The 26,972-nt window shown below is 43.9% G+C and overlaps 1 protein-coding gene across 3 annotated transcripts in view; it reads right to left on the bottom strand.

The window, feature by feature from the left end:
• The window catches only part of ARHGAP6 (Rho GTPase activating protein 6), a 556,002-nt gene that overhangs the window by 282,425 nt on the left and 246,605 nt on the right, over positions 1-26,972 (bottom strand). The window contains exon 1 of one of the 3 annotated variants that reach the window (XM_019495001.2): positions 5,947-6,121. The exons of the other annotated variants lie outside the window; for them this stretch is intronic. Within the exon in view, the coding sequence (XP_019350546.1) occupies positions 5,947-5,991 (45 nt within the window). The 5' untranslated portion in view covers positions 5,992-6,121. Of the gene's footprint in view, positions 1-5,946; positions 6,122-26,972 lie in introns of those variants that run through there. 3 annotated transcript variants of the gene reach the window in all.

The following is a 26,972-nucleotide window of genomic DNA, read 5'->3' as shown; positions in this document are numbered from 1 at the left end:
TCCTACCCTGGAGTGGCATAATGTTAAACCAAATAACAAGTGCTTTAAGCCAATTAAAAGGTTAATGTGCAGCCATTCCAGGGGTTAAAAGCTCCAGAAGCCACCTAAAGTTACCATGTAGCAAGGCCCTAAGAATTACATTCACACAAAGAATTTAAGTGTTTGGTATCCCTTACCCACAGGTATCTGCTATCATAGTGTGAATTAGCTTCTTTTTATTTCTAATCTCACAGTTACGTTAATTGCTACTTGAAAAAATAACAGATTAAAAAACTATCTTCTAGGATGCATTTTCTCTGTTTTGGAAAGTATTGTCACTTTCAGTTTCCTCCATATACTACTTCCTCAGTTTCCCTGGATCCTTCCATACAGTGACAAAAGACAAAACAATTAAACCAATAAATAAATAAATAAATAAATAACAGAAAGACTGTAAGAGTTTCACATTCAGCAAGGAACCACAGATGGGCAGAAACAACAGGTCAATGTCTCTGACCACTGTTAAAAGGAAAAACTCTTTTCTCAAAAATTCAGTGAAGTCATATTGCCTGAATTACGGTTGATGCAGGATAAATACCAGGGATGGTAGGTGGAACAGATCTATATCCAGGCTAGAGATGCGAAAGGTTAAACAGTAAGTATATTTCTACTGTTAACGCATTACAGTTAATGTTTAGCACCAGACAGTCTTGTGGGGAAGAGAAGTGCCAGGTGCCCCAGGAAGGCTAGTCATAGCGTGCATCTCTGCCTCCCTCTTCCTGCAGTGCACCACCGACTTGGGAGGGAGGGAGGCAGTAAGGAGGAGGGGAGGGAGGACTAGTGGTAACATGGGGCTCTGCCTCCACCTCCCTCTCCCTGCACCACACGGGTGACTTAGGGGCAGGGACACAGTGGACCTCCCCACATGTGCACAGGGCAGCTCGGAAAGCATACGTGCACACACACATATAAGTGCTAGGTATGTGTCGTTGGTTAACCATTGAACAGATATCATTAGTGAAGTTTAAACATGTAATTATTTAAATGATACTTACATCCCTGATCCAGGCCTTCTTCCCCCCCTCCCTCCCTCAGGAAAACCAGAATGGCTTCTCTCACTCAGTAAATGGCCAGAGACCCTAAGAGAGCCAAAAAGCTCCTTGTTTCTGTGGCTTCTGTGGTTCACACACCTTTGAACCTCAAATCTGCAGGGACGTGTATGCTTTGTTGCTTAAGACAGCTACCATGAAAGCTTGCCATTTTTTGTTTTATCCTCTTTTCCTTTTTGGTTGTTAAAGAAGAGGAATTTTCTGGTGAAGTCAGCTCCTCTCTCCACATTCTACACTTCTGGCAGATGTTTCAGGTCAAGGCTGACTTCAAAAACTCTCTCTCAGCCAATCTATTAACCACTTCCTGCCCTGGCGCACTAAAAAGTACAGCTATGACACCATAACAGAAACTTAAAAAAAGAAAAGAAAAAGGGGGTGGGGGAGGGGGTGGAAGGGAAGGCATGCCTAACACTATTTTTATCTTGTTTCTTAATTGATTAGAATGTAAATTGATAATGGCCCTTTCAAAATACAAAGGTAAAATATTATAAAACTACTGAGGATTTAAACTAAAAATATGAAGCTCCGGAATTTGTAAAAAGCTACCATCAAGATTTAAAAAGTACACATAAATTCAGGAATGAAGAAGATCTCTCATATCACAGACCCCCTCTTTCTTTTAACATAGTAAAACCACCCTCAGGCACCACAATACCAGAAAGATGCTAATGAATTAGAAGGAATTCAGCACATGTCAAGGGACATTTAATAGGGTACAGAGACTGATTTAGGCAGAAAGGAATTATAGTGTACTGCTTGGCTAGGTGACAGGCTGTTGGGATGATACATGATAATGGTGTACAAGTATTCACATTATTACAAAGACACTACAAAGGGAAAGAGGTTATTTGGGATGGTTCAAATGACAAAACTAGGGGGAATATCAGGAAAAACTTAAACAAGAAGAGTTAGAGTGTCAGAAGAAATCTCCATTTTGATAAGAAATTCTCAATATTTTTAATTAGCTATGTTTAGAATCAGTTTCAAAACTGGAAGACATTCCAACTGGTTGATAGGAATAAACTGTTAGCTTCTTGAAATGATTTTAGTGACTCTATCACTTAATTCAAAGTGGGGCTGTGAATGAAACATTTGGCAGTCCCACCTTCAATGAAGTCAATGGCAAAATGCACACTGACTTCGATGGGTGCCACTGATGGCCCAGTCATCTCAGAAGGTAGCCCAACTTGTCTTCCAAAGTTAGTTTCAGGGAAACAGTCACTAAACCTCAATCTTTATGGATACTAGCAATTATGCTATGTTTCAAAATTTGCCATAAACACTTAAATAAAAGTAATATTCCATATGCTAGTTCATTCCTTCCCATCACCCCTGCCCCAAAGGATCAGGTAATTCACCAGCCCTAATCAAAACCCCAAATAACATTGTTTACTTACTCTAATAATCTATTACTTGTGGTTAAAAACTGTAACAACATTTTTGTTACACAGACATCACAATCATCAAAAAAACGTATTTTAATTAAAGTCACATAATTATTGAAAACTATAAATATTAATAAATAAGTTGCTTTCAAGTAATAAGTCACATTCAAGGCTTAGGCTCCAATCCACCAAAATATATGCTTTAACTTAAGCACGCACTTGAACTTTAAGCCAGTGAGTAGTCTATTTCAAAGGAAATGATCACAGACTCAGAGTGATACGTACATACTTTGTTGCCTCAGGACCTAAATCTTGCATTGACTAGTATTTCTTATTTATATTTTTATATTGATAATGCAGTTCAATTACATTTTAGGGCATTTAAACTAGAAGCATTGCAAGGGTTTTGTTAACGCTCATCTAATATGCAAAGAAGCAAGTTCCAAGATCAGCCACAACTGTAGAACTGAACTTTGTATTGAGAGAATTAACTTGAATTTGATATATTATCTGTTCCTGGCTGTCCGCACAAAGGTGAACTGGTAGTCAGATAAGAGAAACAATAATGTGGTTGAAGCTGGTAGTTTGATGGTACACTAAATGTAGATCATAAATAAATCATAAATCACAGGAAGTGATAAAAGTTTACAGAGCAAGTGTGACAACTTTTATGAGTCTATCATATGCCCAAATTCCAGTGGAGCAATTGCCCTACTAAAAGAACAGCCTCCTCATTCATTGACTCACAGTCGCAAACAATGCAGTGAATTTATTACCACTACCACTAGGCACATATACTATAAAGGGCTGGCTGCTTCTACATGCATATTTTAGATAATCAATCCCAGCCTTTTAAGTCTTCTTTATTACAGTAGCCAAGTGTACTGAGTAACATCTATGATCGAGTGGGTATGAAAAGATTTTCAACACCTCAACCAGAGTATAAAAGTAGGAAACAGCAGAAAGTTGCAAAAACTCAAGACTTTAAAATGGGACATTTCTGGGAAGTACAGCAAAGAAATAATAGTATGACAAGTGCTTAAATAAAGTGGAGGAAGAACACTGACACTTCAAGGTAGTGCCACAATGCACCTTGTGACCAAACACCAGACTGAAAGATAAAAATAAACATCCTTTGTAGTCCTTGCAATTGAATTCCAGCACTGGTATATACTGTAGGTTTAATTCTGATCCATCATAACCATGCAATTTTATTAGTTTCAGTAGAACTTTTCCTGATTTAACATCAGCATACATGAGACACATCAAGCCTACTGGGTTTTTAATCATTCTAACATCATATGGCTTTGGGAGAGGAGAGGGTTACTTTTTCTTTTGCCCAAGACACAGGCAAAATGCTCCTAATAAGGCTAGTAAAAAGGAAGTGGTTTCTCGGCAGCTGAGTTCTTGTGATCTAAATAATACAATGTGGTGTTATCGCATAAAATGCCTAGGAAGCTGCAAAGAAATCAGTTATTGAAAACATCTCCAGCACTAGTGATTCTGCTTGTTGTCCATTCAACCTGTTGAGGAATCTGTCTCTCTTCAATTTATTGGGCAATCTCCCTCTCTCTCATCCTCATCCCCATCCCTTCTTTAAATGTATTTTTATGCAAGGACATCCGTGTTATAGGCATTGCCTTACAAAAAGAAGTTAACCTGTTAAAGTTTGTGCGCCCTGTAATGCACCTAAGTTTATGCCACAGAAAGCAGTCAGCTTTCTTAAGCTAAAATTTAATCTTCAAATCTTTAATCTTTAAATTCCCTTTTATTCATTTCAAGAATCAACCCACACCACTCCTTCCCCCAAGGAAAATAATTTGCCATCTATCATGCAGCCTACTGCCCAAAGAAAATATCTCCAGCACTCTAGTCTAGGCAGTTGCTTATATGGCCCCTAGCATCATGGTTTCTAGTAAGGTGCAGTTCTCAGAACCAAATCCCGATGTGATGTTTTCTGCTGGTTTCCTTTCTAGAAACAAGGATCTCTTCAGGGCATCTCTTTTTAGCAGACCAACCATGTAGCTGAGATACAGTTAGACAAGCTTTCCAAAGCAAGACATTCTTCCTCAGGTCTCAGTCAAAAAGATCCCCCTAAGAAACCCTTCCCTCATGCATCATTTCTGAACCCTCCTGGCTACATCACTCTCATGCTGCCTTGCTAGAGGTGACATTATTTTATTTTTTTTTGAAGGAAAATATTTTGTGCCCCAGGTCAAATTAGCCAGATCAGTTCTGAATCCTTTGAATTATTCAAAAACCTTATGTGGCCCTACTACTGGCAAGGATCCTCCACCCCACACTTTTCAGTCTGGGGCTTCAGATACTTCTAAATCCTTCAGCAGGTGTCCTACGTGCAGGCCCAAGCCTGGAGGCTTGGGGTTTGGATGCCCCCAAGTTTTGCTTGCCCTCAGTTTTGCTAGAGGTAACGTTGGCAACAGCTCTAAGCTCTGCCTTTCCCTGTGCTTTATTCTTGGCAGGAAACACAAGCGCTGACAAAGTCCAGTCCTATCATATATAGGCCTGGTTGGAGGATGCGGAACGGGGATGGGACTAGACAGAGATGAAGCCTAGGGGGATACCAGGAGATCCTGGCCCCAGACTGCTACCAAATGGACCCTTTTCTTTTGTAGCCCATTCCCTTGACAAGGAATTGAAGCCTTCCCAGCCAAGTGATCTTCATTCTTCCCCCTCAGTGGTTCGTGGACCCTAAGCCTCTTTCTGCGCTTCCAGCCTGCTGGGCCAAGGGGTCGGAGTGGGATGAAGGTGGAAGAGGGGCTGCAGCCAGCTTGCTGGGATGTTCAAGACTTGCCCTGCTCCTTGCCTCCCCATCCCAACCTACCACTGAACCTGGGCCCTGCAATGCCCTACCTGGGGGGGTATCCTGCCTGCACAGACACACATGCACAAATGCACAAGGACACACACACACACACACACATGCACAAACATACAGGGACCCAGTGACACACACAGGGACACACACATGCACAAATATACAGGGACACAGTGACACACAGGGACACACATGCATACACAAACACACAGGGACACAGTGACACACACACATGCACAAATATACAGGGACACAGTGACACACGAGGGGACACACAGGGGCACAGCAACACACACATGGGCACACATACATGCACAAATATACAGGGACACAGTGACACCCACACACAGGGACACAGAGACCCAAACACACAGACACCCTCACAGGGACACACACACACACGCACAGATGCAGAGGCACACACAGAGAGGGGTACACAGATACACTCACACACACATAGACGCACAGAGGAACACACACACACACGGACACACGCACAACTACACAGAGAAACAGGCAGACGCACACGCGGGGACACAGATACACAAGCACACAGAGGCAGACACGCGCGCACACACTCAGAGGGACACACACAGGCGCGCACCCCCCGCGGGGCACCCCCCGCCCGGGCACTCACCGCGTAGCCCAGCGCCAGCTTGTGGTGCAGCCCCGGGTCGCCCATGGCCGGGCCGCGCCGCGCGCCCCTCACGGCTGCAGCGGGGCCGGCGGCCGCACCATCCTCGCCCGCGGCTTTGCAGCGCCTCGGCCCCGCAGCGGGACGTCCCCGGGGCAGGACAGGGTAGGGCAGGGCTGCGCCGCCCGCCCGAGGCGGCGGGGCGGGGCGGGGACGGGACGAGGGGTGGGAGCGCCGCAGCTGCGCCCGCCTGGCCCCGGCACTGGCCCGCGCACCCCGTGCTGCCCGGGGGGGGGGCTTGCCCCTCGGGTCCCTCCACCGCCCCCTGCTTCCCAGAGGAGGCGATCCCACTGAGCTACACACACAGCCTTCTTCCCAGAGGAAGAGATCGCAGGGGGAGAGAGACACGCACACACCGTTGCCCCAATTTCAGTACACATGTGCACACACATGTGAAGCTACACCTACGTAAGGAGATGTACACACACACACACACACACACACACACACACACACACACTTCCCAAAGGAAGAGATCCTAGGGACACACATCCCTTCCCAGAGGAAGAGATCCTAAGGAGGCACACACACACACACACACACACACACACACCTCTTCCCAAAGGAAGAGATCGTAAGGACATGGGGACACATACACACACACACATCCTTCCCAGAGGAAGAGATCCCAGGGAGAGAGAGAGACACACACACCCACTGCCTCACTTTCTGTACACACGTACATACACATGTGAAGCTACACCTACATAAGGAGGTGTACACACACAAACACACACTTCCAAAGAAATTCCAAGGAGAGACAAACACTCCTTGCCCCACTTTCAGTACACACATATGCATGTACACACAGACAGATGACAGACACGTACACACGCACCCCACTTTCAATGCATGTGGAGCAGCCACCCAGTTTGCCCCCAGGACATTCAAGTCTTATTGCAAAGTTGAAAGAAAGTACAGCAGACTGTAGCAGGGCCACAAGTGCTGATATAAAGTGAAGTCCCCTCATTGCCATTCCCCTGGGGTGTGTAAATGACGGGCCCACATTTGATGCCAGTCACAACCTGAGACAGTCAGCCTTAGATTAAATCAGGCCTTTGTTTTTCAGCCAGAGACTGAACTGCTTCAAGGAGGCGTGAGCTCTCCACTCTAGATAGTCTCTAAAGCAGCGGTTCTCCATGTTTTTCACACTGGAGGCACCTCTGCAGAGACTGGAGGCAGCCCTCAGAAAAATGCCAGCTCTTCCTTTTAGTACTTAAAAGTGGGGGGAGAGAGGGAGGGCATGATGAGGGTATACAAAATACTAAATGGCAAAGAGAAAGTCAGTCGGGGTTTATTACTTACTCTCTCTCACAAGACATCAAATGAAACTAGTAGGTAGTAAATTTAAAACTAACACAAGGAAGTTCCTTTTCACACAGCGTGTAATTAAAGTGTAGAACTTATAGCCTCAAGATGTTGTGGAAACTAGGCATGTCTACATGTGTGCTTTAATGTGCATTAGCCTATTTTAATGTGCATTAAAGTGTCACAAAAAAGCCCACTCTTGCTATCATGCATTAAAATAGTTTACTGTGCCTTTTCATTCACTCACAATGAAGGTAGTAAATTTAATGCACATTAGCATGAATGAACATGTAGATGGGCCCACTGACAATTTAACCAGATTTAAAATGGGATTGGACACATTGTTGGAAGAAAGGGGCATGAGTAACTATTGAGCATGGGAGCTAGGGATACAGCCTCTGAAGTAGAACTTACTTCCCAGACTTTAAATGCTGGAGGCTGCAAGTGAGGGAGGACCTGTGGAAAAAGACCCCGGTCAGACCCTGTTCACTGTCCCTTTCAGCATCCCCCCTCTGCCACTGTGACACAGTATAGCGGGAAAGATGGAGCTCTGGTCTGACCCAGGAAATAGCAATTCTTATGTTCTTATGCTGCAGCCATGATGGTCCAGAAATGATGCAAGATTTCTTAGGGTGATCTCTTTCAGACTTCAGCTGAAAGAATACTTCCACAACCAGAACACCATCACCTCTAACAACCCCTCCTGCCACAACTGAAAAAACCCCCCAGCAACAATAAAACATGGAACCGGACACTTCACAGTGAACGTAACCAGACACTGGACTATTACTTTGACTGTTTCAGGACTAAAGCCAACAGTGAAATTCTCAACAAAATACAGGACCACAATCACATCTTTCCCTCAGAGATAAAAGCCATACAATGAAATAATAAGTTGGTGCAATGAACATTTGAGCCCCACAATGAAGTAGTAATTCGGTCCAATGCAAAATACCCTAAGAAACCCTTGCCTCTCATAGCTCTTAATTATCATTCTTTCACTCTTTTTTTACTACAAAAACAACAGGGCAGTTGTTTTCCCCCTGCTGTAGAAAGACCACAGCTAGGCATTATTATTTGAAAACTGGGTTTATCTGATGAATCATGTTTTACAGACCTAACAGTGTTAAAGCTATATGTCACTCCACTGCAGCCTTGAAAGGATCTCAAGGCACCCTAGGGTGTGGGGGCACCCTGCTTGAGAATCCCTGCTCTAAAGCTAAATACAGACAGCTGGCTGGATTTGGATTTGAGCATTTTATCTAGCAGAAAAATACTGTACACAGGGATATGCTGATTGTCCCACATTAAGTACCTGTGAATTATCCAAAGTAACAGTGGTGGCTACTTCCAGTTGTTATTTAATCTCCCTGTACAAATAACTATGCCCTCTGTGTTTTGATACAAGTCATATCCTAGAGCAAACAGCACTGCATTAAACTGCTCCTCTGCTTTTAGTGTAAAGTGCCACCCCCTGGCTTACTTTCAGCTTCTCATTCTGCGTGTGGCTGTCCACACAAGTGTTTTGATACAATTTACTTGATCCAGTTTTAATTCAGACCACTGGTTAATGAAGAATAACCACACAAAAATCACCACATAAGAAATACCTGCCTAGAAGAGCATTTACTGTTCTGTGAAATATGAAATATTATAACCAGAAGGAAATATGACTACATCCTGTTTGCCATCAAACAACTTTGAGGTAAAACAGACTATTCCAACTTTTCTCTGAGCCTAACCTGCATAAAATGAACGGTTCCAAGCAGGTGATTATACCACACCTTTAACTCTCCTATGAAATATGAACTTTCATTTCTACCTAGGAGAACTTTTACAATCTTTTTTCCTATGCCTGAAGAAGGGTGCTTGTGCCTGAAAGCTTGCAATTAAAAACATTTTTTTTGCAAAAATCTACCTGGTCTAATAAAAGATGTCACCTCTACCACAAGTTCTGAGTCCTAAGTTTCCCAAGTATCTCCTTGCAGACAGCCATATAGGACTTTGGAGGATGTTGATAAAGAGTTAATAATCACAGCTATTTTTTTCCTCTCATAATCATGAAATGGAAAATGACTAATCAAATACTCAGTGTTGCCAATTCTCATGTTTTGTATAAGTCTCGCAATATTTAGTGTTTTACATAAATCTCTGTACTCTAAAATCAAGTGGCTTGGGAATATCTCAGCTCTCCTTAAAAAAAAAAAAAAAAAGTTTCTAATTATCATGCTGTCTGAGAACAAGCCAAAATGAGACCCAAGTGCATCCTAAATGCTCAAAACAGTCTCTTCTTAAATCTGCTTTTTTTTTTACATCTCATGATTATGGGGTCTGACTCAGGGTTTGCAACCCTGGGTACTCATTCTTTCACTCTGTATTCACAGTTCTTTCGTATCTATAACATGTATTGGGTGAACAGTCTGTACATTCACCCAATGTGAAAGAAATTGTGAAGGTAACTATCTAATTAATGACTTCTGATTTATCATGTCATTTGACTTCTGGTATCATTAGCAGCAGTCTTACGACATGAAAGTGGATGAGGCATTGGATTTGAAGTGACATGTAGGACACTGAAAAGGCACAGGAATTTTTTACCCAAATATTTCTGTTCAGTTTTGATTATGCCCATAGCATGCTAGAAGTTTACAAACAGGAAAAGAAAGCAGGATCCTCTCAGAGAGAATTTATTTTTCCTCTTCATTTCTCTGTGAATATTGATGTTTTATTTGTGCCTGAAAAAAGTGGTGGCAAGCTGTAAGGCTGCAAAGACAGCTCTCCCACAGTGGTATCTGTGACATAACATGCCATTTTGCCATGGGATATATATGGAATAAATGGGATTGATGCTCACAGTAAATCAAGGTAGATTTTTACAGCACTCTACTATACATAAACCTGACAAAACTTGTGAATGGAATAATCTTGTAAAGTGTGATTTTTTTTTTTAATAGAAAGTAATTTTGTAAAGTGACTCAAAATAGGGCTACAAATCTAAGTCTATTCTGTTAGTGCTTTTTCTGTGCTCTAGAGGTTATGTTCAATATTCATTTTAGATAATTTACCTTAAAAATTATCATATTTAAAATGACCTTAAGGAAAGGCTACACGCTGTGATTATGAAAATGGTTATCAACACCTTTTTGACAGACAGTAACACTTTCATATTTGCCCAAAAAGGAACTGTTCACCTTTTGCTTAAATGATATTCATTGCCGTTTTGGAGAAGTGAGGTATATATAGGGGATATCTGAATGAGACTGAGAGCAGTTAAAGGTAGGGGGAAATGTCTCTCAACATTTCTAATCACCAGGACCTCCAGTCAGTCTAAAAAACCTAGTTGAGTAGGGTGGTTCTTCTAAAAAATATTTCCTTCTCAGAAAAGATGAAGGAAATACTTCTGAAGTTCTGTTACTTAGTTGTTCGTTTGTTTATTATAAACAACTGATTTCCTCTAGGGACATACCACATAATGGCATTGTCCCTGATCTTCAGTTGGTTCCCCTTTTATTTTACTGCCAGAAAATAAAATATTTTGCAGCCAGAAGCCAGTAAAAACCAAATTATCAGAACTTGGAGAGCCTTCTAACATGGCTGTCCTCAGACATTACAACTAAAAATGGGGGCATGAGGTAGTAACTACTTACACTGGTCAGATGAAAAAGGAAATGAGATACTTTATTAGTAAGAGCAGGCAAACTGAGAATGACAGTTTCAGTTCTTCCAAAACAAAAAGAGTAAAAAAACCAGAGGCTGGCAAGGAAGGACCCTGCGCAAAGGAAGCCTAGAGAGGAGTAAGGAAACAGGACAAGAGTGAATGTATATAGAAGAGGGAGAAAGAAAGGTGTCCCACTAAAGGTAACAAAGGCACTTACGAAAGGGTAGCACCTTCAAGGAATAAAACCAGCAGGCTCTTAACATACAAGTCTGAAGGGGTAAACCAGCCAAGGGAGATATGAGTTTGCTAGCATATCTTTCTCCCATTTTTTCAGTCCCCATGATGCAAAAGAAATAGTCTTTTAATAAGAAAAGCACTTGGAGTATGTTTAAAGGGGTTTAGTAAGAAAAATAAAAATCTTTTGTTACAGTTCAGAAGTTTGGAGAACTAAAATTATCGGAAATTCTCAGTTCTTGAGGTCCTTGTGTAACTAATATTTTGATAAAAGATACATGCTTCATGACTACTGCTGCTTACACCAGAAAGTTTTACATCACAGGCCATGGCTTAATCCAATTTTCTGGCAGCAAAATCATTTTTGTGGTTGACAAAATCCATCTACCTGCTAAGAAGGAATGATAAACCTTTTGTAGCAGCAACAGTTGGATTTTTGCTGGTCTTTCCCTTCCTGTTTGTGCAGTTCTTCTCTTCCGATTCTTCCCTGTTTCTTCCAGATCACCCTTTACATTTACTTCCTATCTTAACATAGGATATTCACTGGCAGCCTGCATCCTTGCTAGCTGATGTGGCAAATTCTCCTTATGTTCCACTTCGTATGGAGAAGGAATGGTAGTCTTACAGGTGCACTTCAAAAAAGCCAAAAAAACAAGAAAAAATGTAAAACTAAACATTGTAACTGGAAAATGTGAAATAATTATTTTAAAATCATTTCCATGGTATGTGACATTCCACGTCTTTATATCTGTTCATACTTCCTTGCTTCCATTACAGTTGTTTCCCTGGGTCAATCTGCAGCATATACTTTATAACCATAAAATATATGAGCACATCATTAAAACCTTCACTTCTTTCTACCCTTCACTGTAGTTGACTCTAGAGTTGACAACAGCAGTGAAGACTGAACAAGAGTTGTGTGATTGCAGCTTGGAAAATCAGTGAGTAATTCAAGCAACTAATTGAGTTTTGAGTGCTGATAATTAGCAATGCAAGGGGTTTTTTACTGTTACTCTGTGTTGTCTCAGTACTAACGCACTTAACCAGAAGCTTACCAATCAGACATTTGCTAGCAAGCAGTTGTGAAATTGTGGAGACATGACTGAACACTTCCGAGATAATCAAGCTCGCCCTCCTCCATTGCCCCGCTGCGTAAGGTGCATGACTACTCCAGGTCATGACTCAGGCTGTACTATAGTACCACAGCAAACAGTGTAATTTTAAACATGTCTTTTCTTTCTAATGCAGGAGGGATTAAGGTTTAATATTTAGGGAACTAACTGAGAGTCAGGAGACCTGGGTTCCACTGCTACATCTTACTGAAATGGATAACTAACTTCAATATCTTCATTCTTTCTATATAAGAGACAAGCTCACCTATAAAAAGCCCTTTGCTATCCTCCAGTGAAAGACACAGGGCAAGTGTAAACATTGTAAGACATTTTTCCTCTGTATGACCCTTTCACTCTAATACTTGTGGCTTCAAAGAACTCCATCTGGGAAGATGGGAAGGAGCACTCTCTAAAGCTCCTGGATAGTGCTCAAGAGCAATACTGGCAGCACATTTCCTCCTCGGGGAACCACCATGTTTTCATTGTAGCCAGTCATTCATACAGTCAGTTACAATACATATTTAATCCCCAAAAGAGAGAGAGAGAAAAACCATAATGGCCATGCAACTCAGAAATAAAGCTGCAAAGATACAAGTTAGTTAACTAACTTAAAAGATCAATGTTTATGAGTAACATACTGCAGAAAAACAATCTCTTTCAACAAGCTGTTAATACCAATATCTCTTAATACCAGGGCTCTCCAACTACTAAGTAGCCGGTGGCCGCACTTAGGGCTAGGAACAGAAATTACACATAAACCAGTATAAGTCATAGGAAACAGGTTCAAATCTGTAACATAAAAGAAGTTCAGTGCACATAAACTGTTTTCAAAATGACCAAAACTGGTTTCAGATAAACCTGGATGCATGTAGTATCAGACTTAACTGATTTAGGTTAAATTGGTTTATTGAACTTCTTGGTTTATTGAACTTCTGTTCCAGATCCAATCCAGATTCAAGTTAACTCACAGTCCACCAGCATCCCAGGATGCTTTGCACCCCTGCACAACCCCTTCCTCCCCCTCACAGAGTGGGTAAGCTAGCTTTCTCCCAGGCTGTCTGCTCCAGCCAAGCAGGGCAGTGTGCTCTAGCGCCCCCAACCTTCTGGCCTAGGCCACTCCAGGCATATGGCTGCATTTCCAGAATCCAAAGTTCACTTGCTTTTCGATTCAATCTATGCAGCTTAGACTAACCTGCAAAGATTTAATCAATTCAGCCTTGGGCTTTCTGGCTGTCTGTACATAGCTGAGTAGGGATTGCACACCATGCCGGCTTCACCAACTCTGTCCATGCATCCCTCTGCCACTGCTGCACTCAGCTACATGAGTGTCCCTTCCCCACCACTACACCATGCTACATGGGTGTACCCCCTGCCTCCACTGCACTGTGTCCTGGCCTATACTCACAGTACCCAGCTGTGGACTCCACCAACACTGTGTACTGTTCTGCCCTGTCCCACCCTGTCCCTCACAGTGAGAGCAAGAAGTAGAAGAGGGAGTGGAATCCCAGAGACCTCTGCTACTGCTGCAGTCAGAGCAATGGGGCAATGGTGGCTAGGTGGGAGCCCAGCGGCCACGTTAACCCGTCAAGGGGGGCAAACAGACAGCAATCTACCAGCTCAATGATCCTATTTTATGTAATCACATCCTATGGAAATGCATTGGTGGTTCCTTCCAGTTCTCAGTAGACATGTAGTATACTAACCAGCACTAAGAACAATTAGAATACTCTATGTAGGTTTATCTCATCCCTAGAGGTGCGTGAAGTAACTCATCTCATCCCTGGAGACCAAACTAGAGGTATATTTGATTAACAAAATACAAATTAAAGATTTGATCACAATACTTCTCCAAGAGAAATATAAAACTGCTTGCAATTTGATGTGGCACACACATCTCCAGAGGCACAACTTATTTCAGCACCGCACAAGTTCTACTGTCCAGTATGAGGAAAGGACAGGACTGTCCTCTCCAGGCAAATAAACAAGAAGAAATCTCCAATGCTTCCTCAAGCTTGAATCTGTTACCATGCTGGGGGGAGTACCTGGTAATTTTTGCATGTCTACATGAGGGCCAAATACAGAATGACCAGGAAGATAATAAACTGCCTGTAAGAACATAGAGAACAGCCAGCATATAAAGACACAACAGGTGAATTCCTGGCCTACTGAACTCAAGGGGAATTACTATTGACCATGGGCATCAATATTTGATGCAAAAATATAGGGTGAAATAACTACCTTCCCATATTTTCCATACAATAGAACTGTTACATTTGCATAGCAGTGGGTATCTTCTGTGTGATGATAAAAATTGCCATTGGCAGGTTGACAAAAGAAATGTCATTTGGCAGACTCATATTCAAACAAAAGTTAAGTTATCCCATGTTGCCAGTTGTTTGTAAAATGTTCCTTGCCCCAGAATTGGTGGGATGTCACTATGAAATCTTTAAATTAAAACTGCTGAATCAGGGCTGTCCAACTGCCAAGCAGTTGAGAGCCACATCACCCAGAAGCAGCATTCCCTCTAAGCTGCATGCATGTATGGCCACACACAATAAAAAATCATGCCACACAATAACTTTTTAATGCCACGCACACACAGTGGCATACCAACAGGGGGCAAGACAGGAGGGGGACATGGCCCCCAGGCACCTGGGGGTAACTCCCAGTGCCATAGCAAGGGGGCACTGATTCTCCCCCCGCTGCCAGGTTCGCGTTCAGCTGCTCACCACCCGCCCCAACCCAGCCACAGGCTGTTGCAGGAGGGGCATGCACACCGCGATACCTACACACTCCCAGCCAGGATTGCTCACGGATCACTAAATCTTAGAGGGAACATTGCCCACAGGCTGCACCAAGAAGAACCCACCAGACTGCACACCCTACAAATACCACCCCGCACCACCACCACTGAACTGCATGCCTGTGACCCTTCCCTGCTACACCGCACACCTGCGACCTCCCCTCTACCACTGCACCATGTGCCTAAGACTCTCCCTACATCTCGCTGCACCCCTACCCTCAGCTCCCTGAGCTGGTACACTGTCCTGCCCCCTGGAGCAGGGGCAGGAAGAGGGAGCTTGAAAAGGGATGAGGGGCCTGAAGACTCTGGCTGCTGTTGCAGCAGGAGCAGTGGATGACCAGTGGCCCGGATGAGCAGCCAGTTGGACAGCCCTGTGCTAAAACTACGTCCCGAGGCAATGAAGCATAGGTATGTAGTCTCTACTTTAAATTCTCACCATAACTTAGATTATATCCTATATGCCATTACCATTAATTCAATTATTAAGAACCAAAAAGAAACACTAAAAGTAAGCAAGGATGATGCGCGTGCATTGTGTATTTGGTTCTTTTGCTTCTGGAATATTTAAGGAAATGATTTTCAGAAATATAATGGCCCTTAGCAGTAGTATAGTCCATTCACAAAATCTCAAATTCATGTTTTAATTCTAAGTCAAGCAATATCTTTTCAGTGAAGATTTGTGAAATACTTCCTTTTCTCTTAAACAGCTGATAAAGTTTAACAGTCAAAATATGCTTATGCACACAGACACAATCTACGTTGTGCTGGACTCGTAACTCACCTTGTATTATACCAAGGCTAGATGTTTTGAAAAGATCTTAAGGAATTTTTCCTCTTGCTAAATTAAAATTAGACGAACTAACTTTAAAAGAAGGAAAACATCTTGAACAGGGCCCAATGCAAATATTGCACCCAAATTTGCTATCTTTGTACAGTATGCAAAAATCTAATTGAAGTGAATGGGACTGCCCATGGAGTTAAGTACTGTACAGCAGGAATAAGGCTGGCAGATTCAGATCTCCCCCTCGTTTTCTTTTTGGATTCTTCTCCTATGCTTCCCTCAGCTTAGTTGTTCCTAAAAATTCAGCATTTGAGCGAGCTGGAAAAATAAGCAAACAAAAAAACAGAATAGAACTGCACACTGTAAATGTCAGTGAAATGGTTGCTGATGCTAAGAGGTAATATTTAGGTGGTTTTTTAAACAGCCTATGGGATTTGGAAACACAATCCACTATTTTCAACAATATTTCATTTGTAGAAATCAGACTCTTCTGTTAACGAGTTAATTCTTTCCTCTAGATCAGGGGTTGGCAACTGTTGCCAGTGCAGGTTGCCTATTGCACCCAGTACCAGTTGCAGGTTACATATCTCTTTCCTCTGGAGAAGTAGCCAACTGCCTCTGCTTACCCTCTCCACTGGTCAGCAAACTCTTTCCAGCAAGGGTAAGTGCAGACCTGGCAGAGCAGCACGTTCAGTAGCAGAGGGGAGGGCTGAAGAGGGGATGAGTAGTACAATACAACTCTGTGCCACCAATCTCCTGTGCTAGATGGGAACTTTGTGAGGTGGACCTGACCTCTTTTACAGGCCATATCCAACCCTTGGGGTTTAGATTGTCGACCACTGCTATAGGCCCCTAGGAAACAACAGCTTCACCATATATTTACATCCCTGTTTGCCTCCTCTCACCTTTAGCTTACTCTAATGCAATATAGATGTGGATACAGGCCTTCATTCTGATGAATGCATTACCTAAATTGTTTTTTTGGAGAACTGAGGAGGGAAGCACGATTTTCTGATTGTTCAGGACACTGCAAATAGATAAAAAAATAATAAATTAAAATAAAAACTTCAGCTTGCTAGAAATGTATGACCCTCTCTGAACACGTGGAATGACTATCTGATTAACAACTGACTTATATCTTGGGACACTGAAAGTACTGATATTTAGGGAAGCAGCTAGACTTATGTGGAGAATTGTATAGCACTTGTTTTTTTGTCTTTTTATTTAGTATGTTTATTCAAGATTAACTATAAATATAATACCATCCACAAAATAAATGCAGTACTTGCCTGTAGGAAGTTCTATACAAAAATAAATGTTGACATAGTCTTGCAATTCATAAAATATTTTATAAAGTAATAATAAGTGCTTCAAGTAATAAACAAAAGAATGCCTCTTTTGACCAATAATAATCTTATTCTTTTCACAAACTACCCACTAAAACGATGCTGCTGTTTAATAAGTTATATGCTGCATGTGCAATGGCTGTAAATATCACATTACTGAGATGGTCAGAAAGTTTGGAATCATGTAAAACAACCGAAACGTAGTCCTCATACTCTAGAAATTAACTGCAAATTAGATTCAGAATATCACTCCTGGTGTTAATTAGAACCGACTGAAAATCAGGCTTGCCAGTCCACCGGATATTTTATTATTTTCAAAATTTGGTTTTGCTCTGAATAAGACCCAAACCAATTTTTTGGCAGAATCTCCTGTGAACTCAAAATTATCTTTTTATCTTTAAAATTTCTTTTTAGAAACAAGTCATGTCTTTTTTTTCTGACAATGACAAGAAGTCTCCCAGGATATATGGCTCCCGGTCAACTGCGCCATGCAGACCACCCCAGAGCCAAGGATTCTGTGTGCTCACCTCAACACTTTCAGGCTCCATGTCCTGGCTTTGGGCATATGGAAGCCCTGAGGTCCTGGCCAAAACTGCAGGTCCTAAATTTCCATCAGGTGGACCACTCCATTCCATGACCACAGGACATGGAAGTTGTGGGTCTCTGACTCCAGCCAGACCCACTGAACAGATCGCTCTAGAGCTGAGGACTCAGATCGTCCAGGGTTTCTGACCCCCGGATGCTCCTACTGGGGAACTTCCCTAGAACTGCAATCACAGCTTTTAGAATCCCCAAAGTGGGAGCAGTCCACCAGGAAGGCAAGTCTGTTTTGGCTTTTGTAAAAATTCACTGAACTCAAGAGATTCTGAACAAAACATTTTGGTTCAGCAAATTGGTATTTTTAAGTGAACACATCCTACCAGGAGTATTATTAATGGCTTCTAAAAATTCCATTCTTCCTTCAGTTGCAAAGATTTAACCATACATTGTGTGGGTCCAGTTACTGAGCATTTGGTTGTTTTATTTCCTTGTAGCATTACTTCTTTTTCTTCAATGACAAAACATCATGGCATCCTCAGACCACACAACTCCCATTGCTCTCAGTTTGACTTCCTCTGAAGATCTACGTTCAGTTTCTGAATTCCATTATATACTGAGAACTCTTTGTGCATGCCTCACACTGGAACTCTTGCTGAATGTGAAGTTTATTTGTCTTTTCTCCTGTATTATACTATGCCCGTATAGTAAACTAACACACACAGGAGGCTTCAGGATAAAGTCTTGCACATAGTACACGGCTAATAAAGAAGGTGATTCTCCAGGTAAAAGAAACTCCAAATAAAAGGAACCTGCTGGCTCAAATACTGAAGTTTAGGAACAACTAAACAGAGGGGAGTATAGAAGAATCCAAAACTTGGCTAATAATGAAAGATCATTATTTCAGTGATTCTCCAGGTAAAAAGAACAGCTATAGACACAGGGACCAAACAAGTTGACCAGGTCAAACAAGTTCATCAAGTCTGAAATAAACAAAGGATCACTTACTGTGTAATTTGCTGGGGGGAGGTCACCTGACAAAAGGGACTGGAAAGCAGAAGGCCAGCAAGTGGTGGGTTCAGAAAGGAAAAGGCTTCATGGATAAGTGCATACAGAATGCCAAGCAAAGATATTCTGAGATAGCCATGAACAAAACCTGAGCTCACTCAGCACATGCTAACTCTGCCCAAGCTAATGAGCCCACCACAGAGATAATTAGCCTGTGCTTAGTGCTGTGCTAATAAAGCTATGCTGCTTTTGGTCCTGCCGTACACTGCCTTCCCTTCACTGCCAAATGTGGAAAGGAGGGAACATGGACATGATGGAAGTTAAGGCAGAAGGTACATTGGTGTACCACTATTTTGCTTAGATATATTTCATTTGCTACCTAAAGCAAAGAATGATTGTGTTACAAGTCTTTGCAAAGTCTGTGCATTGCAATTTCAATAACCCCATTTCCCTAGACAGGAAAACTGTACTTAGAGTGCCTGCAAGGAAAGTGCACTTGGGAAAAGTGTGTGTTTAAGCAACTGTGACATCTGAAGAGACAACAGAGCTCCTGAGGACCACACAGGCCATGAAAGGGTAAAAGACAGAAACGCTGTGCCTAGAAAAAGTGCCAGAGATGCCAAACAAGGACATAAACACAGCAACCTGGTATTCAAAGGAGGGTCTTCTCTCAGACTGAAGAATTTATAGGGTTGTAAACAGGCAATTTTAAAATCAAACAAACAATATTTATTTTCTATTTTATGTAAAGATGATTTGTATTTAATTAAGTACTATGGTCCAGGAGTTTTAGCCATATCAGTTTGAAGTCAGGCAGAAGGCTGCCACCTAGGAACACTCATGTCTCTCCAAAACAATGCCACTCTGCCCTGCCTTCTGCCTGACTATGATCCAAGTCAGGGCTGTCTAAGCCCCCAGGGCCATACATTCTGCAGACCACACCAGCAAGGGCTGCACACTGAGGGGTTGCATCAAACAAGCCACGGGCCCCAGGGCCACACACCACATACTGCTCCAAGTAGGCAACCCCGCTCTCCTCCCCTCCCCCCCCGCACCAGGCATCCCTTCACGGCAGCCCACCTTCAGGGTTATTGCCCCCCCCCCCCATCTACTGCTAGACCAGGTGTGCTCCCCGCATTGCTGCCCTTCATGGGTGTAATCTCTCTACCCACATGGCTCCGGTTCCCCCCACAATGCACACCTTGGACTCACCCTGAGCTCTCCACACTATGCCATGCTGGCCTGTCCCCTGGGGCAAGGGCAGGAAACAGCACCTGAGTAGGTAGTGGGAGCCCCATGAATCCAGCTGTCACTGCAATGAGGAGGGGACAGCAGCTGGGCAGGAGCTCAGGGGCTGCAACATAACCTTTCAGGCCACGTCCACATGCGCAAGCATGTGCGCTTGCAGCAGCTCAAATAGAAGCAGTGCAAATTTGAGCTGGGGCTTTTTGCCTCAGCATACGTGTTCGGACATGCCATTTGTTAAGGAGCAAATCATGCCACTTGGGGCAAAATAACCCTGCTTGGCTCCTCCCGGATCTGCAGCCAGGGGGAGCTAGAGCCCAGGGCCAGCACCTGTGCTGGTCCCAGCAGTATAAAAATCTGCCTTGTCCTGGACCCATCACTGCAAAAAGCTGCCCTGGCAAGCAGCTCAGGGCTACTCGCTCTCAGGAGCTTCTGGGGCCTGGCCACTTGGTACCAGGGGACACTACCCCAAAATCCATGTTTTTCCACAATTAAAACAAAAGACCACTCTACACACACACACACACACACACACACATATATCGAGAGAGAGAGAGAGAGAGAGAGAGAGAGAGAGAGAGAGAGACAGCAATCAGTTGGGCAATGCTTTATTGGTATATTTACAATGTTAAAGCAATGTGGAAGTCTACCAGTGTCTCTCTCATCATGATAAAATAAATTCTAAATACCTATATGTGTTGATGTGTGCTTTTGGTTTTCTTCGCACATGATAGGTGTCTGATGGGGGGATGTAGTGTTTGCAGGAAGGGGGTGGGAAGAGATGTGGGGGAAGGCGGGTAGGTGGATGAGGAGGGATGTGGGTTGGTGTGTGCATTGTTGTGGGGCAATTGCGGGGGGGACTGTTGGTGTGGGGGACCTCGTGTGGGGGCTGCTCAGGAGAGGCGGGGTCCCTTAGCCCCCACAGGGTGCCACCCCCCCCACAGCTCCCCCCTGGAGGGCCACAGCCCCTATCCCCCACAGGGCCCCAGCCCCCCTGCCCAGGGTGCCAGGCAACCTGGAGGGCCCCAGCCCCCCCCGCCCAAGGCCCATAACTTACCTTTAGCAGCAGCAGCGACAGTGGGGCACTCTGAGCCATGGCGGCAGGACCCAGAATGGCAGGTCCTGCTGACCCTGGGGCCTCTCTGCCACCAGCCGCGCTGAGTCATGGTGGCAGGACCCAGCATGGCACATGGGGATTGCATGCCAGGCCCAGCTGGGTCCTGGGGCCTCTCTGCTGCCCAGCTGGGCCAGGTCCCTGGCAGCAGGACCCAGCACAGTACACGGGGACTGTGAGTCGGGCCCAGCCTGGTCCTGTCACCCTCGGGGCCCCTCTGCCAACCAGCCGGGTAGGTGTGGGGTGATTGCTGGGGGGACTGTGAGTGTGGGGGATGTTCTGTGGGGGCTGCTCAGGAGGGGTGGGTCCCCTGGCCTGCTGTGGGATATCCAGGGGTCTAATTTTCTTGCCATGCTGCAAACTTGCAGCTCAGGAACATTTTTTCATTCCCGCACATGCCTCTTGCCCCATCTCAAAGGGGTTTGAGGCAGGGCAAGAGACACGTGCTCACTTGTCTGGATGCACCCTCACAGGCCACATGCAGCCCATGGACCACCAGCTAAACAGCCCTGATCCATGTGATTGAACTATTTGGCCCAACTTATTTCAGTAGACCCTCCCTGAATTTTGTGAGATGATACTCATGAGGAAGAACTATTTACACAAGGTAGGGTTGGAGAACTAGCTCCCATATTATTAATAAATAATCACAGGCCCAAATTTCCCCACATTGCTATCAACGTCAGTGGAACTGCCTTATGTGTAAGTGATGGCAGACAAGTGTTGTTGACATTACTGTTTCAATGATATATAGTTTAGGTTACTAACAATAACTGTTTCTGTTTCTGAATGTCATGTCATACTTGTCAAGCGGGAAAGCATGATATCAAGGAAGTGGGTCAAATATGGAAAGAAATCTATTGTTTTAACCTCTGGGACCTCTATAAAACCACAGTAATCAGGAGGGTGTTGGGTTTGGGTCTCCCCTTTCCTGCATCTTCACACAGACACCCAGCTCTATTATTGCTGTAAAAGGGAGTCAAGACATACTAATTCATGAAAGGATTTCACAATAGGTGAGTTAGGGCATAAAATGAAATACATATTCAGTTATAGAAATGTTCCTGTTTGTAGCCTTCAAGAACATGTGCAAATCAAATCTAAAATGCCACGAACTTCTAAACATTTTCATTTGTCACAACTGCATTACATTTCCCTACATGTTTCAACAGCAAAAACTGAAAAATTGCCTAACTTATATGTCCAGCTACTACAACGAAATACAGTGGTCCAGAAATCTTATTTAATAATTTAATACTATTTTATTAAAAACATTTAGTGTACACACACACATATCACTTATATTTGTAGCCCTTTCATTGTCGTCTACAGCAGTCACTATGCCAATGCATGAAAGCTGCATCACACCTGACCAATGTTCCAGGAAGATGGCCACTTTACACCCACAGATTTCACCCAGTGCCAAAGAAGATGCATTCAGCTGAGATATTATTTTATGTGAGTGCTAAGCATTGCTTTCCACTCCATTGTAGTGAAAGGATAGATCATCAAGTGTTTAGGATTCTAGTTCTCACCGTTACCTGGAAACTAGAGCCTTGAGTGGAAGCATTGTTGAGAAGGTGATTAAAAAAGGAATGCAAATGTGAAATTATGATTCATTTGAGAATTAAGGCTTGTTTTTTTTGTTAAAAGTATAACTATGCTGGTTGAAGGCCTAGGAGTCTTGTGCAGGGGGAGAAGAGAGGGAAGAGGTTTCCCTTGTGTTAGGGCTTGGTTACACTTGGAAAATAGTTTTATATTAAGGTAGAATATAAATTTAAAGTTCAACAACTGTTCCCAAATTATTCCACTTTATTCTGGGATGAGTGCCTGGTTCCTATTTGCCTTAAACTCCTTCCAAGTAGCTGAAGCAAAAGTGTAGTGCTTTAACCATACTGGTATAATTAAAGCAATAACTTTTGCAATTAGATTGGACCTAAGAAATCAAATATTCACCCAGAGTTACCCCAGTTCGATGCTGATTTCATTCCACTGATTTGTGCAAAGATTCACAGGCATAAAGCTGCAGTACTGCATTAGTGAAACAAAACCATGCAGTCTTTTTTTCTTTTTCTTCCTTCTCCTTTGATTGAAAAGTTCAAGGGGAAAGTCTTGGAAATGGTCCTGTATATAATTTGTGTTCATAAGCAATGCCAGAATACAGAGAACATTTTGCCAAGTTGACTCTCGAGAACTGTGCTGTTTATATTGAAGCTTATATTCTCTGGCTGTAGCATTTCAAGGCAGCTGCTTCATGCAACAGCTGTAAGTTTTAAGGCACTTGCAAACTATCCACCCATTCACCTTCATTTAGACCATGAAGCCACAAATGCAGAGAACATCACAAAGTGTTAAGGAAAAGTAATTGCTTCATCTCAATACAAAGAATTTAAGCTGTTTACACTTTTCTGGTCTCAGATGTTTAGCGTCCCTGTCTAGAAAGTCTGACTCCATCCTCGGTATCTTTTGTGGTGAGAGTTAATGGAAATCCAAGAGCATTCCAAGGATAGCAATACAGAATGAGAGTAACCTCTACATTGTTTTTTTAAGATCTCAAATTGCCAATAAGGCAAAATAAAGTAATGTACTCTTGTCAACATGCAGCATGGTCTATAACAGGTTCATCTGTTCATCTGTTAGTAAAACATATAGAAAGCAGATATTTGATCAACATTAAATCAAAATACAGCTCCGGACCAATTGTCGTGAATGTTTTCTTTTTATTTATTTCAATCAAGAAACTATTTTGAGACCGCGGATGAAAAACTTAAGTAAAAAGAATACAATATATCCAAAATAAAATCTCTAGAACTAGAATTTTCACAGCACTCACTCTTATGTGACTGGTCTTGAAATAGCATTTCACTACTGGTAGAATTAAACGAACAGCATGTTAAAATGCTAAATGCTGAAAAAAATACCAGTGTTATCCATCTCCTGCTTATTGTATTAGTTCATAATATTATCTGTTCCTTTTACAGGCAAAGACGGCAAGATTAGCAAACCTGGTACAGATTAGACAGTTTGTTACATATTTTCAGACAGCTTTCAAATTGAATGCTGAAGATCCAGACTGCTCAGTTGGAGTTTATGGAGCCAGACTTGTCATGTGAGGTATTTCTATAAGCCTGAGGTAAATAGTCAGAGGATTCATTTAGTTTGAGAAAGTTTTATTTTTCTTTTCTAAAAAAATATTAAACTTAAGTAAAAAAAAAAAAAAAAAAAAGCCATTCAGCACATTTCATATTTATTGGCTTTCATTCATTTGGGGAAGCATTTCCTTTTAACTGGTCTGCACTACCCCTTCTCCCAACTCCATTTAACTCTTTCCCTTCAGAATCTCTCCTTAAAACCTACCACCACTTCAGGCATATCCTCTCTCTTCTTCCTGTCATCTACATTCCTCAAATGGACCATCTCCTATACTGCTGTCTTATATTTAGTCTTGTGAATGTCGGCATGGAATACCTGTCACAAAATAAAGGAGGGAGGGGCTTCACAATATGTCAGCTACACTACATTAACTCCCTTTGTGTATGCTCTTACGCCAATGTAACTGAAAACTAACACACAGTAGTTAACTCTCAAAGAAATTTAATAAAAGCTAATTAGTTTTTATTTACCTTCAGGTAAGATTGTGCACACAGGACTGTGCTACCCTTCTTTATATCATGGTAACGTCTTCATGTGGTGCAAGCCACTAAGCCGCATATGCACTGAATATTCATACTGCTATAACAGTATTGGTTAGGACAGCGGTATGTTTAACTAGAATACTTCTGCCTGTGGAAACACAAGTGTGGTCGCAGTTATTTGCTGGAAAGATGATCTATCTGTAAAGATAAATACATCATACTTGCTGGAATAGCTATAGCAGTCTAAAGTGTCTTCATACTCATATAACCATATCCAGAGTTGCACTACTTTCTCGTATAGATAATCCTTTAATGTTCCTCGGGACAAAGAACCTCTCTTATCTAAAGCCTCAATATCCCATGAATCCTTTAGCAGGACTTCACAGAAAGATCCACCCAGAAAAAGCAGATTGCTGCATTAGAACCTACGTTTAAAAACCACCACAACAAATCTCTAGTAAATTACAGCAAATATGTGTGTGTATATATATATTTTTTTTTTACATGTAAATATGTATTATTAATAGCACCATATATTACTATAACAGCTTTAGTTTGCATAGCACCTTTCATACCAACAGTGCCAAAAACCCTTTTGGGTACATCCAGACGAGCACGCACTGCCGCTTGCCCCACCTCAAACTCCTTTGAGGTGGGGCAAGGGGTACATGCAGGAATGAAAAAATGTTCCCTGCGCTGCAAGTTTGCAGTGTGGGGAGAAAATTAGACCACATGGATAGCCAGGGGTTTAAAAAAACTGCTCTGCAGAAAAGTGGAGCAAGGCATGGTCCCAGACCACACCAGGAAGTCAGTCCTCCAAAAGAGATGCTCTGGTGTGAGCCAGAGTGTCTCTTTCATTCTCCTGCTGCCTCCGGCCCCCGGCACTGTCCAAGGTAAGTGAGGGGAGGAGGTTCATGGGTGTGGGTAGGTGAGTGGTGGCAGGGGGGATGTCCTCAGGGCTGCAGGGGGTATGGACCCGGACCAGCCCCGTGTGGCTCGCTAGTCCGGCTTTGTACTGGAGCAGGTCACAGGGCTACAGGAGGCATGCACAGGACCCATGCCTCCTGGAGCTGTGCAACCCACTCTGATGCAAAGCCGGACTAGCGAGCCACATGGGGCTGGCCCAGGTCCCGCCACGCGTCACCCCCGCACAGGCACAGAGGTGCAGAGGCAGAACCTGGCGTGGTGCATGGGGATCGCGCACCACACCCAGCCGGGTCCTGCCAGCCCTGGGGCCCCTCTGGCGTCGGCCAGGCTGGGTCCTTGGTGGCAAGACCCAGCACAGCACGTAGGGACCACGTGCCGGGCCCAGCTGGGTCATGCCAGCCTTGGGAACCCTCTGCCACCTGGCCAGGCCATTCCCGTGGCAGCAGGACTCGGCGCGGTGTGTGGGGACCATGCACTGCCCAGACAGTCCTGCCGGCCCTGGGGCTGCTCCTGCTGGGTGGCAGAGAGGCCCCAGGACCCGGTTGGGCCCAGCACACAGTCCCCACGTCCTGCTCCAGGTCCTGTCACAATGGTCCAGCCCTGCCAGGTGGCAGAGAGGCCCCAGGACTGGCAGGACCCAGCTAAGGCAAGCACACAGTTCACGCATGCCGCTCTGGGTCCTGCTGCCATGGCTCAGAGCACCCCACTCCCACTGCTGCTGCCAAACATAAGTTATGGGCCCTGGGCAAGGGGCTGGGGCCCTCCAGGGGGGAGCTGGGACCCTGGGTGAGGGGGGCTGTGGCCCTCCAGGGGGAACTGGGACCCTGGACAGAGGGGCTGTGGCCCTCCAGGGGGAGCTGGGACCCTGGGTGAGGGGGGCTGTGGCCCTCCAGGGGGAGCTGGGACCCTGGACAGAGGGGCTGTGGCCCTCCAGGGGGAGCTGGGACCCTGGGAAGGGGGGCTGTGACCTCCAGGAGGAGTCGGGACGCTGGGCAGGGAGGCTGTGGCACTCCAGAGTGCCTAGGACCCTGGGTAGGGGGGCTGGTGCCCTCTGGGGGACACAGGCTGTGGCCCTCCAGTGGGGAGCTGGGGCCCTGTGGGGGGCATTCCATGTGCTGTGTAGGGGGCCTGTACCCCGTGGGGGCCAAGGGACTCACCCCTCCTGAGCAGCCCCTACACACACCCTCCCACAAGGTCCCCCACACCCACAGTCCCCCCAGCAATTGCCCCACATCTACCCACACACCAACCCACATCCCTT

The sequence above is a fragment of the Alligator mississippiensis genome, chromosome 1 (assembly GCF_030867095.1).
Source record: "Alligator mississippiensis isolate rAllMis1 chromosome 1, rAllMis1, whole genome shotgun sequence".
Classification (NCBI taxonomy): domain Eukaryota; kingdom Metazoa; phylum Chordata; order Crocodylia; family Alligatoridae; genus Alligator; species Alligator mississippiensis.
Note: the sequence above shows the minus strand (reverse complement) of the source record. Positions and strands in the feature narration are given on the sequence as shown.